The sequence below is a fragment of the Leptodactylus fuscus genome, chromosome 4 (assembly GCF_031893055.1).
Source record: "Leptodactylus fuscus isolate aLepFus1 chromosome 4, aLepFus1.hap2, whole genome shotgun sequence".
NCBI classification, from domain to species: domain Eukaryota; kingdom Metazoa; phylum Chordata; class Amphibia; order Anura; family Leptodactylidae; genus Leptodactylus; species Leptodactylus fuscus.
Window position 1 is genome coordinate 179398977 of NC_134268.1, and position 14052 is coordinate 179413028.

Here is a 14052-nt window from a genome sequence, read left to right on the forward strand (position 1 = left end):
CTGCTGTGGAGAAGTTTAAAGCCGGATTTGTATACAAACAGATTTCCCAAGCTTTAATCATCCCAAGCTGTACAAGCAATCATATTGAAATGGAAGGGGTATCAGATCACTGCAAATCTACCAAGACCCAGCCGTCCCTATAAACTTTCATCTCAAACAAGGAGAAGACTGATCAGACATGTAGCCAAGAGGCCCATGATCACTCTGGATGAACTGCAGAGATCTACAGCTGAAGTGAAAGAGTCCCATCCATAGGACAACAATCAGTCGTACACTGCACAAATCTGGCCTTTATGGAAGAGTGGCACGAAGAAAGCCATTTCTCAAAGATATCCATAAAAAGTCTTGTTTAAAGTTTGCCACAAGCCACCTGGGAGACACCAAACATGTGGAAGAAGGTGGAAAGATCTGAAAACTGCTGTTCACAAACACTCTCCATCCAACCTCCCTAAGCTTGAGCTGTTTTGCAAGGAAGAATGGGCAAGAATTTCACTCTTTCGATGTGCAAAACTGATAGAGACATACCCCACGCGACTTGCAGCTGTAATCGTAGCAAAAGGTGACGCTACAAAGTATTAACACAAGGGAGCCGAATAATTTTGTGCACTCAATTTTTCAGTTTTTGTTAAAAGTTTAAAATATCCAATAAATTTCGTTCCACTTCACATTCTTTCCCCCAAAATTAAAATTTTATATCTTTAGGTTTGAAGCCTGAAATGTGGCAAAAGGTTGAAAAGTTCAAGAGGGCTGAATACTTTCGCAAGGCACTGTATATATTGAGTATGTTCAGCCATAGAATCAGTATCTATTGTTGGATATTCTATACACGGGTCAGGCTAAATGCTTTTCAGAGACCCCACAGATTCATCAGTAGCCTAACACTCCTCTTCTCTTTCAGACATATACAGTACAGACCAAAAGTTTGGACACAACTTCTCATTCAAAGAGTTTTCTGTATTTTCATGACTATGAAAATTGTAGATTCACACTGAAGGCCTCAAAACTATAAATAACACATGTGGAATTATATACTTAACAAAAAAGTGTGAAACAACTGAAATTATGTCTTATATTCCAGGTTCTTCAAAGTAGCCTCCGTTTGCTTTGATTACTGCTTTGCACACTCTTGGCATTCTCTTGATGAGCTTCAAGAGGTAGTTACCGGAAATGGTCTTCCAACAATCTTGAAGGAGTTCCCAGAGATGCTTAGCACTTGTTGGCCCTTTTGCCTTCACTCTGCGGTCCAGCTCACCCCAAACCATCTTGATTGGGTTCAGGTCTGGTGACTGTGGAGACCAGGTCATCTAGCGTAGCACCCAATCACTCTCCTTCATGGTCAAATAGCCCTTACACAATTTTCATAGTCATGAAAATACAGAAAACTCTTTGAATGAGAAGGAGTGTCCAAACTTTTGGTCTGTACTGAATATTTTTCAGAGGTGTCAGACCTTGGACTGGATTTAATTCCAAATATCAAAAATCTGGACAGGACTTGATAGTAAAAGACGTATCAATGGATGTCTGATAGATCTCACAACTTGAACCAAACTCAAACACACTGACCAAAACTCAAAAAGACAAAGAAAAAAAAACTCAAGAGTAAAATACTGAATTAGAAGTTTATTTTTATACAATGTATTCTTATTTTGAGTCATTTTTGTCAATATAAAATCACAAATGTTAAATATCTGAAACCAAACTTCAAATGCACACTTATGTATCAGCTACTAACATTTGCTCTTCCTTAAGCAGGTGATCCGATCCTTTGGAGACTATTCCTAGGAGGCTTCCTTCAGAAGCCTCCTGTAGTCTGCTTTGGTGTCAGGGGTCAAGACAGTGGGAGAGATTTGCAAAGCAAAACGCATGATAATTCTGGCTCTATTTGTGGCTAAAAACTGGAATTGGTGGTTTGTGCCAGATTTATGTGTTTTAGACACTTTTTGTACCTAAAGGGGGCGTAGTTTAGAGGAAAATAGTGTGTATAGTAGAAAGGGGGCATAACGTGTTCAGCAAAGTGCACCAAATTTATCATACAGCTTGTGCCATTGTGGTAAATGTGGCAACTCTACTGTACTATCGTTTTAACATTTGATGGCCTATGCTTAAGATGGGCCATCAATTTTCAATAGACCTGTTGAGACCTCTGTACATCAGAGGTTTCCCGCAGCGTGCAGTTTGCATTAGTTTGCCTGTTGGGCATGGTGCGCTCACAATATTTTTAGGGGTTCTGCAGTGGTGTCCCATTCAAGTCTATGGCATGTAAACAATGTGCCCGTAGATTGATGGCCTATCTTAAAGGGAGCGTCCAGGAATTCACAAAATCATAGAGGCGGCTTGGGAAGGTGTAACACAAAAAAGAAGAGTCCTACCTGTCACTGGTGTCCGCTGCCTGTACGAGTGCCCACCACGCCTCAGCTGCTGCTGTACGTGACCATTGGGGTCAATCATTGGTGGCTGAAAAGGACTTGATGTCACTCAGATGTGACTGGGCTCAGCGGTGAAGGCCCAGCACGTGTCCAAATGGGCAGGAACGGGCAAGTATATATATATATATATATATATATATATATATATAATTTTATATTACAGCTTCTCCGGCCTCCTCTGATTTGTCAGATTCTTGGACAATCCCTTTAAGCAAAGGCCTTCAATTTTTAAAAGCTGGAGCTTTAAGCCGTGTAAGGTTTATAAATCCGCCCAATTAAATATGGTTTTTGGCAAAGGAAACGTGTCTTTTTTTTATATATACTAAAGGTAAGGATTCAAGTAAGTGATACAGCAGCGCACATCTTAGTAATATTCAGTTGTAAACTTTGTATAGACTTGTATTTCTGGACACGGGTACATAATAAGGATCTATTGGGTATTATTTCATCATAAGTTATATAACAAGTTCTTATTCCTGTAGCTGCCTTTTTTATGAAATGTAACAAAAACCCCAAACAAATAGGTATGGCCTATTTTTCAATAATGTAGACATCAATGTAAAGCATATACAGTAAAGTACTAGTAAGGAGATTTAAGTAACACCCATGGACATAAAGCACAAACAATATTACAGCACATTTTTGTACAATGGCAGAATTATGGAAAAAAATAAAATCATCAACTATCATAAAAGTTTGGTTTCACACAAGTGGGAGAATGAATACTGAAATAACAGGATGAAACGGTTCCGGAAATGTAATAAATAAGACTGAACGTACCTGTACACGCTGAAAACACAATGCAATCGCATAGAAATTTATAGACTTGGCTCGGAGGATAAAACCTTGGTCCCAACCACACCAAAGCTGCCTGTTATCAGTACGTGAAATGGAATCAGACCGTCCCGAGACAACAGCGCAGTTATTGCTTAACAACTTTTAATGAAGAAGGACCAGAGAACAATATGGATGAGGAACGGCGCCATGTCACATGTACATCTGTACCGACAGCTTGTTATTGGGAATGGGAATCCCGATATTGAGCACCAAAAAGCTTCTCCCAATAGACTGATGTGGTCAGACTTTCTATCAAAATGGATTTCAGTGACCTTTCCTGTCTCCGTCATGAGTTCATTGTGTCCACCTCAAACAACAGTGGTGTCTCCCTACTGTAAAATCTTGCTATGTTCCAAAAAGAGAAACGTCCCAATTTACGTGCTTGAGGTGGAACGCTATGTACCCTTGTACTAGACACATAAGAGACAACTAAACAGCTAAAAAGTGCCAAAAGTGAAGCCTCTGCAGCTGAAATGTCGTGTGAGTTTTGTGACATATTCGGTTAGTGTAATATTTCCAGTCGTGCTGGAGTCAGGAAATGTGTGGACAAAGGGCTCAGAACAAAAAAAATAACATATAAAAAATAGAACAAACTGATCTCCACAATCTCTACTCCCTGGTGATCGGTGAGGCCCATTCGGCTTTTTTAAATCCCATTTTGACCCTTTGTCTATTTTTTCCCCCTCACCAGACAACCCCCTAAGTCCATGTTTTATTAAACATCAGTATCATGTATCCTCATATAGAAAATGTGTTTCCTCAGAGGTTTACCCTTCGGGTCATGTCAAATATCAGTCACAGACAACAAACCTCAGTTGTGGTAAAGCCGGAGTGGTGTCCATTTTAAAACGTACCAGCAAACCGCACAAATTTTGGGCAACCATCTTGAAGACTGGACTACTGACTGGTATACCTGAGAATGCCGCACAACACTGGTAATGACAAGATGCCAGTTTATGGGAACACTGAAGACGACAATCTCAGGAATATTTGTTCAGCTCATAGTATGGCAGCCTCTAACAGATTGCCATGTCCGTTATGGAGGGTTATTGGGAAAACGTATGAAGCGAGATGATGGCGCCAGCAGGTTGTACACATACAATGTCCCAACCTACAGCAAGAAACGGTAACTACTTGATAATAAAAGACTAATAGGTATTGCAGTCTGTTTGCATTAGCACATTGGAGATCCGTCACCTGTACGAGTACCACATCGGGACTCACAATGAGCTTAGAGTGTTTTCCTAACAGATACAAATTCATTTTAATCCACTTATGTATCAAACAACATAGACTTACAAAATTATTTCAAGTATCCTTTATATCACAGTGAAAATGTAAGACCAAATGTTAATGACAAACTTTCTTGGATGAAAAAAGGCATATGTACCACATGGAAAAAGGAGAAAAAAACAAAAAAAAACACATAAAATGCTTTAACGCATTTCCTTCATATGTATTGTGAATAGAAAGATTATCTTTAAAAAGTTATAAAAATTAAAATAAATTACATATTTAAGTACACTTTCCCTTCAAAGTGTTATATAAAAATTCAGAACAGTGTACGATCCTTTATATCCTTACAGGGAACGAACGACGCGCGCGTCGAAGGTCTCGTCTCCGTCTCTGAGCTCTCTCCGTTTAATGTCTTTAATGTCGGTTAATAAAATAGCAACGTGAGAAAATAAGTCAATAGACCCAGGTAATCGGGACCCATTGCGGCTCCGTTCTCAACTTCTCCACAGCCGCCTGTAGCTTCTCAAAGGCTTTGTCCAAGTTATCGTTTACAATAGTTAGGTCAAAGTAATGGTTGTACGCTCTCATGATCCGAGCGCTCTCATCAACCGTCTTCTTCAGATCTGTGTCCTGAAATGAGGAAAAGAAATCTCAGACGTCTTTCACATATGAAGCGTTATAACATACCTTCATAGGAAATACTTTTCTGACAAAGACGTTATATGTAGAGGACCCCCTAATATATTTTAATTGACAAAAAGAGGTGCAGTACCATTTACAGCCACTACTTTTTGTATGGAGCTGTTCTAAAATGCTGCAGTTCTATTCTATGCAGCTGATTGGTGGGGTTACCAGATATACATAATTACTTACAATTCAGTTTTTCGGATTTTTTTGCTGATTTTGTTTCTTCCTACCTTAGCCCAACATCCGCCATAGTAGACAGCCAAAGCCAAGACTTTAAATATGGTGCCCAGGAATTGTGCAAGTGCCATAGAGGCGGAGTCTCGGTTATTTCACACAGCAGACACCTGACAGCATTGCCAGCATTAGTGACATATCAAAATCCTGGTGAGAGCGCAGTTCCTTCTACTACATCGACTCCATTGTCCGTGTATTGGTCTTCTGAGAATATCTAATTGCTGGCACTTAACCCCTCAGATGCCACTGTCCGGCACTGAAAGGCTCATACAGGGCAGAAACTGCAAGAGACATTGGTTACTATGGCAGACAGCAGCCTTTTGAAGGCCTGCCACCAGCCTTAATAGTTCTGAGGGATTTTACCACAGACTGAAAAACAACCATCTAACGATCGCAAGCTCAAACCCCTAGGGTATGGTGGCTTAAAAACACTTTAGGCAGCCAGTGTCACAAAATGCCTAGAAAAATATAAACTTACTTATCCCCTAAAGGGCAGCAAACAGAGACACTGTTTTCCTATTTACATCTTGGGAAACAGATTTGCATATTTTTCCCATAATCCCTCACAGAAGAGCTAAAATGACTTTTTGTAAGACTCCATACGCCTGAGAAGGTGATCTCTCCTGAGGCGTGTGCAGCCCAAATTTAAATGACCAAGAGTTATGGGAATGCTGCATCTTGTAGTACGTTGTGGTAGTGCCATATAACCTCTCTTTGCCGCACCTATTTTTTTTTCCTGCTATGGCACTCACTGGATGGGATAATGGGGCTTATCAGAGGCTCAGCCAGTGATATATTATTCCATGCATGCTGTCTCCTCCCACAACCAGCTATGACTGAGTCCTTCCATTGTGGTCAATGGCTGGGTGGTAGGACAGGGAAGTGAAGTGTGCGGCAAATAGATATGGCTCCTAGTGACGCCAGCATGCCGAGCTTCTTTATGTAGACGAAAAGAAAGAAAATTGAGAGTAAACTCTTAAAACAATCTAAATTTTTACTCTGACAAAATGACCCCAGTTTTAGTATCCCATAGATAAGTGACATGTTTTGATGAAATACTCCTTTATACATTACATATGTTTTTTCAAGGTGATTTTCCCATCAGTTCTGGCCTGTTAAGCTCCTAGAGCAGGGTCACGGCACATGAGCAGACACTTCTGCATGGAGACCCCAGAACAGGACAGACACTCTTGGGATCGCTGGAGGTCACATCTGCCAGATTCCCTACTCATTACATGCAATGTCCCAAGAGCATACAAGGTGACTGAGGTCAGGGACTGTACAAGGTAAAAAGGCAATCGATGCTTTCAGTAATCCAATAATTCATTGTGTTGCTAAACATGTAGAATGGATTGAAGCTTTTGACATACGGCCAAGTCATTAGCTGGACATCCAACCAAGCCAATATTAAAGGTGCACACAGGTACATGACAGTGATAGCGTACGGCGCATACATGCTGATGGCAGCCCTAATAAAAATCAGCATCATAATGCTTTCAAGTGGCAAATTAATCCAATTGGGAATAACCCGTAGATTGATATTTATGGCACTACCACGGATATGAATGGCACGCTGGACTGACACTCCATTCTCATGGTTGGTGGCGGTCTGAGCTATGACCCCCATTAATCCCCTACTCTTTAAATCCTGAGACACTCATGGGCAAAGGCCTAGAGGAAACTATAGTAATGTTCACATTCAGAGCAGCGAGGATTTGGTTAAAAAAAAAACCCTGAAAGCCAAGGACACATCAGCAAATAAGAACACTGCCAAGATGGCAGCAGTCATAGCTGTAGCTACTGTGACTACACATTGCAAAGCAGATGATCCCAGATAACAGCTGATACCCTGCAAAATATCATCTGAACACATCCTTCATCAAGATTGGGAAGATTTATGCACAGAATGGCGGTGTACGGAGAAGAAAGCTGCAGCGAGCGCATGGTTCACTGGCTCGGTTTAAAAAGACCCAACTGTGAAAACAAATCCAGGAGAAAAAGGAAACATGTTCCAATTTTTAATGCTCCAAAAGAGACAGAACTGACAAAAGAGCTGGCCGAACAAAACCTGTTCTCAGCACATATCCCTGCCGCACATATCAATAAATCAAGATAGCAAAGAAGAAAAGCAGACAAGCGCAGGTAAGTATTCAGGAGGAACATGGAAAATGAATGTACTTCCCGAAGATCTGACATCTACAAGCACTTACAAAGAACACATGTGCGGGGGGATATTTAGGTCGGCATGGCGCTCGCTTCTTGGCAGGTTCAGGAGTATTATGTATAAGGAAAAACAAGTTCACAAGAAACTAGAAACAGCAAAATAGAAAAATCTCACATAAACACACCAAGGTAAAATCACAATATAAATAACAATTCTGACATGTTTGGAGAAAATCAAAAACTTAGAACCATAAAGTTCTTTTTGGCTGCTGTGAAGGACAAACTATCCCTGCAGTGAGTGTGCACTCTTAGGGCTCGTTCACATGGGGCAATAGGGGGCGGATTCTGACACTGAATCCACCTCAGAAACCGCCCCCTCAAAATGGAGGTCTTTGTAGACCACTAGATTTCTTTTTTCCGTGAGCAGTATGTTCCGGCTCACGAAAAAAAAAAAATGTGCTGTCCTTTCTTCAGGTAGGGTCCGCGGCTGAATCAGCCCTTGCAGCAGCACTCTCCGGACTAGGCCCATTCATTTGAGCCTACTCTAGAGCGGGAAGTCGTGACTGTCGGAAGCAACGACAGTCATGGCAGGTGCATTTTGGTCCAATTTTGACGCGGCTTCCCGCATCAGAATCAGGACCAAAATGCGCGGTGCTTATCCGCGTGTGAACTAGCCCTTACTTAAAAGGGGTTTCTGGGTAAAAATGTTTTTTTTTTTTTTTTTTTTAAAAGGTCTGTTAGGGTTATTAATCCTACTAATATTATAAATGTGAAAGTTTGTGTGTTTGGATGTTTGTTCCTCAATCACGCAAAAACGGCTGAATGAAATTTGACACACAGATAGATTGTAGCCTCAATTAACACATAGGCTACGTTTTATTTCCAGTAATTGACATGGCTTCATGACTGTTATGAATTTATGTTCACATACTATATTACACTGCTCTTATATCAGCTTCTGAGAAAGCCAGGGCTATTATCTCTCTGTGTATACTAACCCTCAGTTTTCACACATTTGTATATTATCCGATCAGCTCTAGGCACTGCTGACAAACTTTTTCAACATGCCTGGAAAAAGAAAATCTAATTTGTCGCAAACAACGAGAGCTATGGAGGTAGCCATAAGTCACAGAGTTCTTCTCAAGCGGAGCTGAGGGGGATCATCGACGCCAACAACACATGCATTATATGGCGTCTGAGCGAGCTGCTGAGATACCAGAACAATCACAGGCACAGGTTGAGGATTGAGTTCAGCGGCAGGCCAGCTTGACAGCTGCCGAAACGCCGGAGCAGGCGGATCATCAACACCAACAACACGCTCATTATATGGTGTCCCAGCGAGCTGCTGAGATGCTGGAACAATCACAGGCACGGTGTGAGGAACAAGGTCAGCAATTTGCTGATTATAGGCGGATCATGGATGCCAACAACCTGCAGACGAAGTCACGGGCAGAAGTGCACCCATATAACTTTAGCAGTGTTCTGAGTGATTTCTGGGTTTCTCTCAGAAGGCCTAGCAACTTCTGTATTTGTTTACATGGTGTCCATCTTCCTGCTGCAATGTATTATGGTAATTGTAGGCTCTCACACTATCTCCAACTCACTTCTACCCCCTGTAACACCCCCTCCCTGTCTCTCTAGCTATTCCTCCCACTGCTAGCTTTTCCTAACTCACTCAGCTCACTCCCACTCTATTATACTTTACCTGTCTTCTTCCTTCTGCCAGGAACGAGCAAAGCTGTGTCCGTAGCCTTCAATATGTCTCTATTGCGCATGCTCCCAGCATGTGCAATAGAGATGTATTGTCTACTTCAGTGCTTCTATTGTGCATGCGTGCGCCAACATCATTGGAGGAGGTGGAGCCTTTCCCCCGGGGAATGAAGCTCACACAGGAAGAAGATGGGTAAGATATATAGTATGGGAAGTTATGTACTAGAACAGACATGCCCAGAGAGGTGACAGGTCTTCTTTAACCCTGTGTCTGCTGAGCAATAAGTAGTTAAAAGCCGAGTCATATGGTGCAACATACTAGTGAAAAGTAAGCAGACCAAGAAATGGTATAATAAAGAATGAAGCGTCTAGTCTGATGTGCCATATTTATCATACAACATACGCTTGTGGCACGGCTCCTGCTGTTCTGGTCTAGGTTTATCCTCTATCTGTAGGGCAGTAATAAGGTCGGACCTAATGTGCCACCATTTTCCTATTACTTAAACATTCTGTAAAAGCCGATCATAAAAAATGATTTGAAGCTGTAAAATCATCAGTCGCTGCTAATGTCCAGATTGGCGAGCCCGGGCTCAAAGCTCTCTCATTTGTGTTAAATTAGAAACCTTAATTAAGCGTCTACTTGTTAATAGGCAGCAAATGAACAATTACAGCAGGCTGCTTGTTTAGACGTCATGCTTTATGGCATTTGTGTTCAATTACAATGTTTAACCACTTCCCAACAGACAGCAAAGTGCCCATCTAAGGCCAGAAGAAGGAAGATTTAGAGAGGCTCTAATGGGCACTGTTCACATCTGAGGAGTTACTAGTCAGCATCTCTATAAGGGCCAGTCATGAGACAAGTGACATTATTATTTTTGGGATAGGGTAACTAGAAATGTTATGAAACACTGTTCAAGGGTCACATGCTTGCCTAGTAGACGCAGTAAGTAGAAATATAGCTGGGCACGAATGTGGCCAAGGCCCTTAGGATCCTACCTTAAGGTATAGTACTAAAGGACCAACATTTTAGAGAAAGACATGGACCGCACATTCTCATGTTATACATGGACCTATGCACCTCAGCAAAATCCACAAAAATGAACGCGAGGTTCTTAGTATACTTCTCGATCATAGAGTATAAGCCCCCTAATCACTTTATGGCGCCTCTGTATAGCAGGTCCTAACTGTACTGTGTGCGGCACCACACAGCACCCAAAGGGAGACCCAGCAACACCTCAGCTGCCAGACTAAGTCCCAAGGCTCTGAGTCACAGCTCCTCATAGGCACAGCACACACATGGCAGACACCATGTAGTCAGACCCTTTGAGATACATGGTGAGAAAAGTGCATTACAAATGTTTGTCACTGTCATTCTCCAATATGTTCTAGAATACTAATAGACTCTGTTGCTTATTTGTTGGTTTAGTGCGGGTTCACACCTGCGCCCGGTCTCCGCTTTTGGGTTTCCGCCTTCTGCCGAGAGAAACTGGACAGGAGGTGGAACCCGGCGGTCAGTTTTCAAACCCATTCACGTGAATGGGTTTGAAAACTGACCGTCGGGTTCAGTCTCCTGTCCAGTTTCTCTCGGCAGAGGACGGAAACCCAAAAACTAAAACCTGGTGCAGGTGTGAACATGCCCTTAGTTGTCTCCAAATTTACTAATTTTTTTTTTCTATAATCATTTTTTTCTCCTTTTCTTTTGTTATACTTAATTATTGCTATCAGCATTATGTGTTATGTGTATTGTATGCTTTTTCTTTTAATGCTTGTAAATATGTAAAGACTGCAAATAAGACCGCAGCTAGCCCACTCATCACAATGTTGGCCTGCCCATACACATTAGATAACTGATAGCGGATCTCTTATTTAGCCAACTACCTCTTAGCTGCTTCGCTTAGTACATGTGTTCTCTATGGGGAGAGGAGAGAAAGTCGCTGCTAGGCACCTCGGGCAGTAGCTTATCTCCATTCAGAACAAAATAATTTGGAATGGTGACATCCAACATCCCAATTCTATTCTTCCCTCACATCTGGGAGCAATTCTACTAGCCTTCATGTACATGACTTTCTGCCTCTATCATGACTATACAGAACATGCCACCATTTCCCTATGTATAAGTGACATGTTGTGATTTACAAAAATGCAGACATTTTTTGAAGTGACAGCGTGCCCGCTGCAGATTTTTTTCTGCAATATGTGGATGGGTTTATTCAGAATACCATCCATTTTGCAGGTAAAAAGCAGCGTTTTTTGGTGCAGTGTTTCCACATAGGCCAGAGCAGTGTGTTTTTGCAACTTGGGGCCCTGGCCTTAAAGACAATTTAGATACTGTATGTCGTGTCTTGAATCTTCAGATAAATGCTGGTGGATCGCTTTGCTACAGAGGACCAGATAAGGCTTTGTGAGAAGCAACAGCTATAGAAAAGTGGTTTACTACACTGCGACAGAAAGCAGCGCCCAGCAAGACTTAATGTGGAAAGATATATACTTGACTGCACATTAGCAGCTGCAATGTCACACCGTCTGACTAATGGTGCCGAGACATTAAAGCAGCATTAATACAAATAAATTGCTCACGCCACTTTCCTAATTTCTGGAGGACAGAGGGGAGACAGCGCGCTCTTCACATGCACACAGTGCTGCTAGCAGTAATAACACTAGTGCTGGCTTCTGGTAACAGGATTTGTACAGCCGTCTGCCTCAGTCACTTCCTTGCAGATATAGAAAGTATATTAAAAATTGAAGACGTTTTCATCACACCCGGGCTGTGGATTTGGTAGGCCAAACCACTGACTCAGCTTCCTTTATTTTTCCAGAGCTGAGCGCCACAGTCAGACAGATGCCGTAAAGCTCCTGATGGAGAGAAGCTAGCGATGGAATTTCTATATGCAACACACTATGTAACTAACTTATCATATCACTTAAAAGAAGTCTTCCGCCTCCTCCAAACATATACAACTGTCTCCTCCAGAGAACATTACAGTGATAAACAATATACCTCGATTATGTCACTTTTGTAGATTTTGAGAAAAACAGCTTTGAAGTCTTATGTAAAACGAGGCAGTGGGTGCACTGGGGGCGGGCCTTCAGCCACGGGTGCACTGCTCTTGTTGCTCAAGGAGGACGGATATCAGGATATAACAGTGGGAGGATGATAACAGTTTAAAGTTGTCTTTCTCCAAAATCTACAAAGTGACATAAGTAACAAAGGTAAGTGGTTTATATGGGGTTTATCACTGTAATGTGCTCATTTTAACGCCGGACTCAGTAACGCTGGGTTCACACCAGCGTTTGGGTCTCAGTTATCAGGTTTCCGTCATCTGCAGACAGAAGATGGAAACCTGTCAGACCATGTCCGGCTGTGAGCGCTAGTGAGAGTTTTGTGCTCTCTGCGGCGAAATTGTGTCCTGTTAAAAAAAAAACCAAAAAAAACAGAGTACTGCATGTCCGACTCTGTGTCCGGTTAAAAACCAAAAAAACCCCCAAAAAACTGTTTCGCTGCAGAGAGCACAAAACGCTCACTGCCGGACACTTTTCAAACCCATTCGAATGAATGGGTTTGGAAACTGACTGCAGGTTTCTGTCTCCTGTCCAGTTTCGTGCAGGAAACGGAAACCTGCATAACGGAGTCCCTGGGCGCAGATGTCAATGAGCCCTAACTTTTTCAGATTCGGCTCCACAGCTCTGCATAATAATCAACAGAAATGAACGCTAGTGAGATTCCACCAAAGGAATTATTAAGCAGCTCCCTTAGGCTGTGTTCACATTACGTTTGTGATGTACATGCGGTGTGTTTTGATAGGAAAGATCCCGATGTATGCGATAAACGTGTCACTGCCTTCCGTGGTAGATTTTTTTTTCTGCTACCAAAAAACATCCTGCACCATCTCCAGCAGCTCAAGAGGGTTAGGGCAAGTTCACTACTAGTTTTTTTATGGACTGATTTTGAGGCAGAATCTGCTTCAAGAAACACCTCCAAGCTCTCCCATTCATTTCAATGGGAGTCAGGAGCAGAGGTTTTTCCTCTAGCTGATTTCTCTACTATAGGAAAAACAAAGCCTCATGACCTATCTACAGTATCTTCGGACATATTCCACCTTGCAACCCCCATTGAGGAGGCAGAAAAGAAAAAAAAAAAAAAAAGCTGACGCTAGTTGCAAGATAGAATTCACCTGAAGACGCTTATTTTTCCCCACTGGCTGAAAAAAAAAAATCAACTGCAAAAAACTCACTGAAAGGAATGGAAGAGTTGGGAGGCGTTATTTGAGGCAGGTTTTGAAGCGGACTCCGCCACAAAAATCTGCCTACAAATAGCACTGTGTGAATTTACCCTTGGTGAGTGTATGGTGGTAGCAGATACAGTGTGGAGAGGTGGGAGTCAGGCTGTGGACTCATAGGGAGAAATTTAGTAATCGGTCTAAAAGAAAAAATGTCTTAGTTTCCCATAGCAACCAATGACAACCAGCTTTCATTTCTAATATTGCTTTGAAAAAAAAAAAAAAAAAAAAAAAAAAAAAAAAAAAAGCGGCGCTGTGATTGGTTGCTATGGGTAAAATAAGACACTTTTTCTTTTGCGCTAGATTCACTAATGTTTGGCTCTCTGTTAAGGTCCGCATGGGAACCAGAAGACAGAGAGTCCGTCTGCCGAAAAATAAAGGGTTACTCACGGAAACAATAGACTATAATGTTTCAGTATAAAACCAGAGAGAAAACTCCTACGTGCAGGACTTTTTTTTTTAGATGGAATCTGTGGCAGAGT

The 14052-nt window shown here is 41.8% G+C and overlaps 1 protein-coding gene across 3 annotated transcripts in view; it reads right to left on the reverse strand.

Moving 5' to 3' along the window:
* Positions 1-1600: 1600 nt before the first annotated feature.
* PALS2 (protein associated with LIN7 2, MAGUK p55 family member) overlaps positions 1601-14052 on the reverse strand; it is a 69379-nt gene continuing 56927 nt past the window's right edge. For all 3 annotated transcript variants that reach the window (XM_075271442.1, XM_075271440.1, XM_075271441.1), the window contains exon 12: positions 1601-5129. In XM_075271442.1, the coding sequence (XP_075127543.1) occupies positions 4953-5129 (177 nt within the window). In that variant the 3' untranslated portion in view covers positions 1601-4952. The remainder of the gene's footprint in view (positions 5130-14052) is intronic.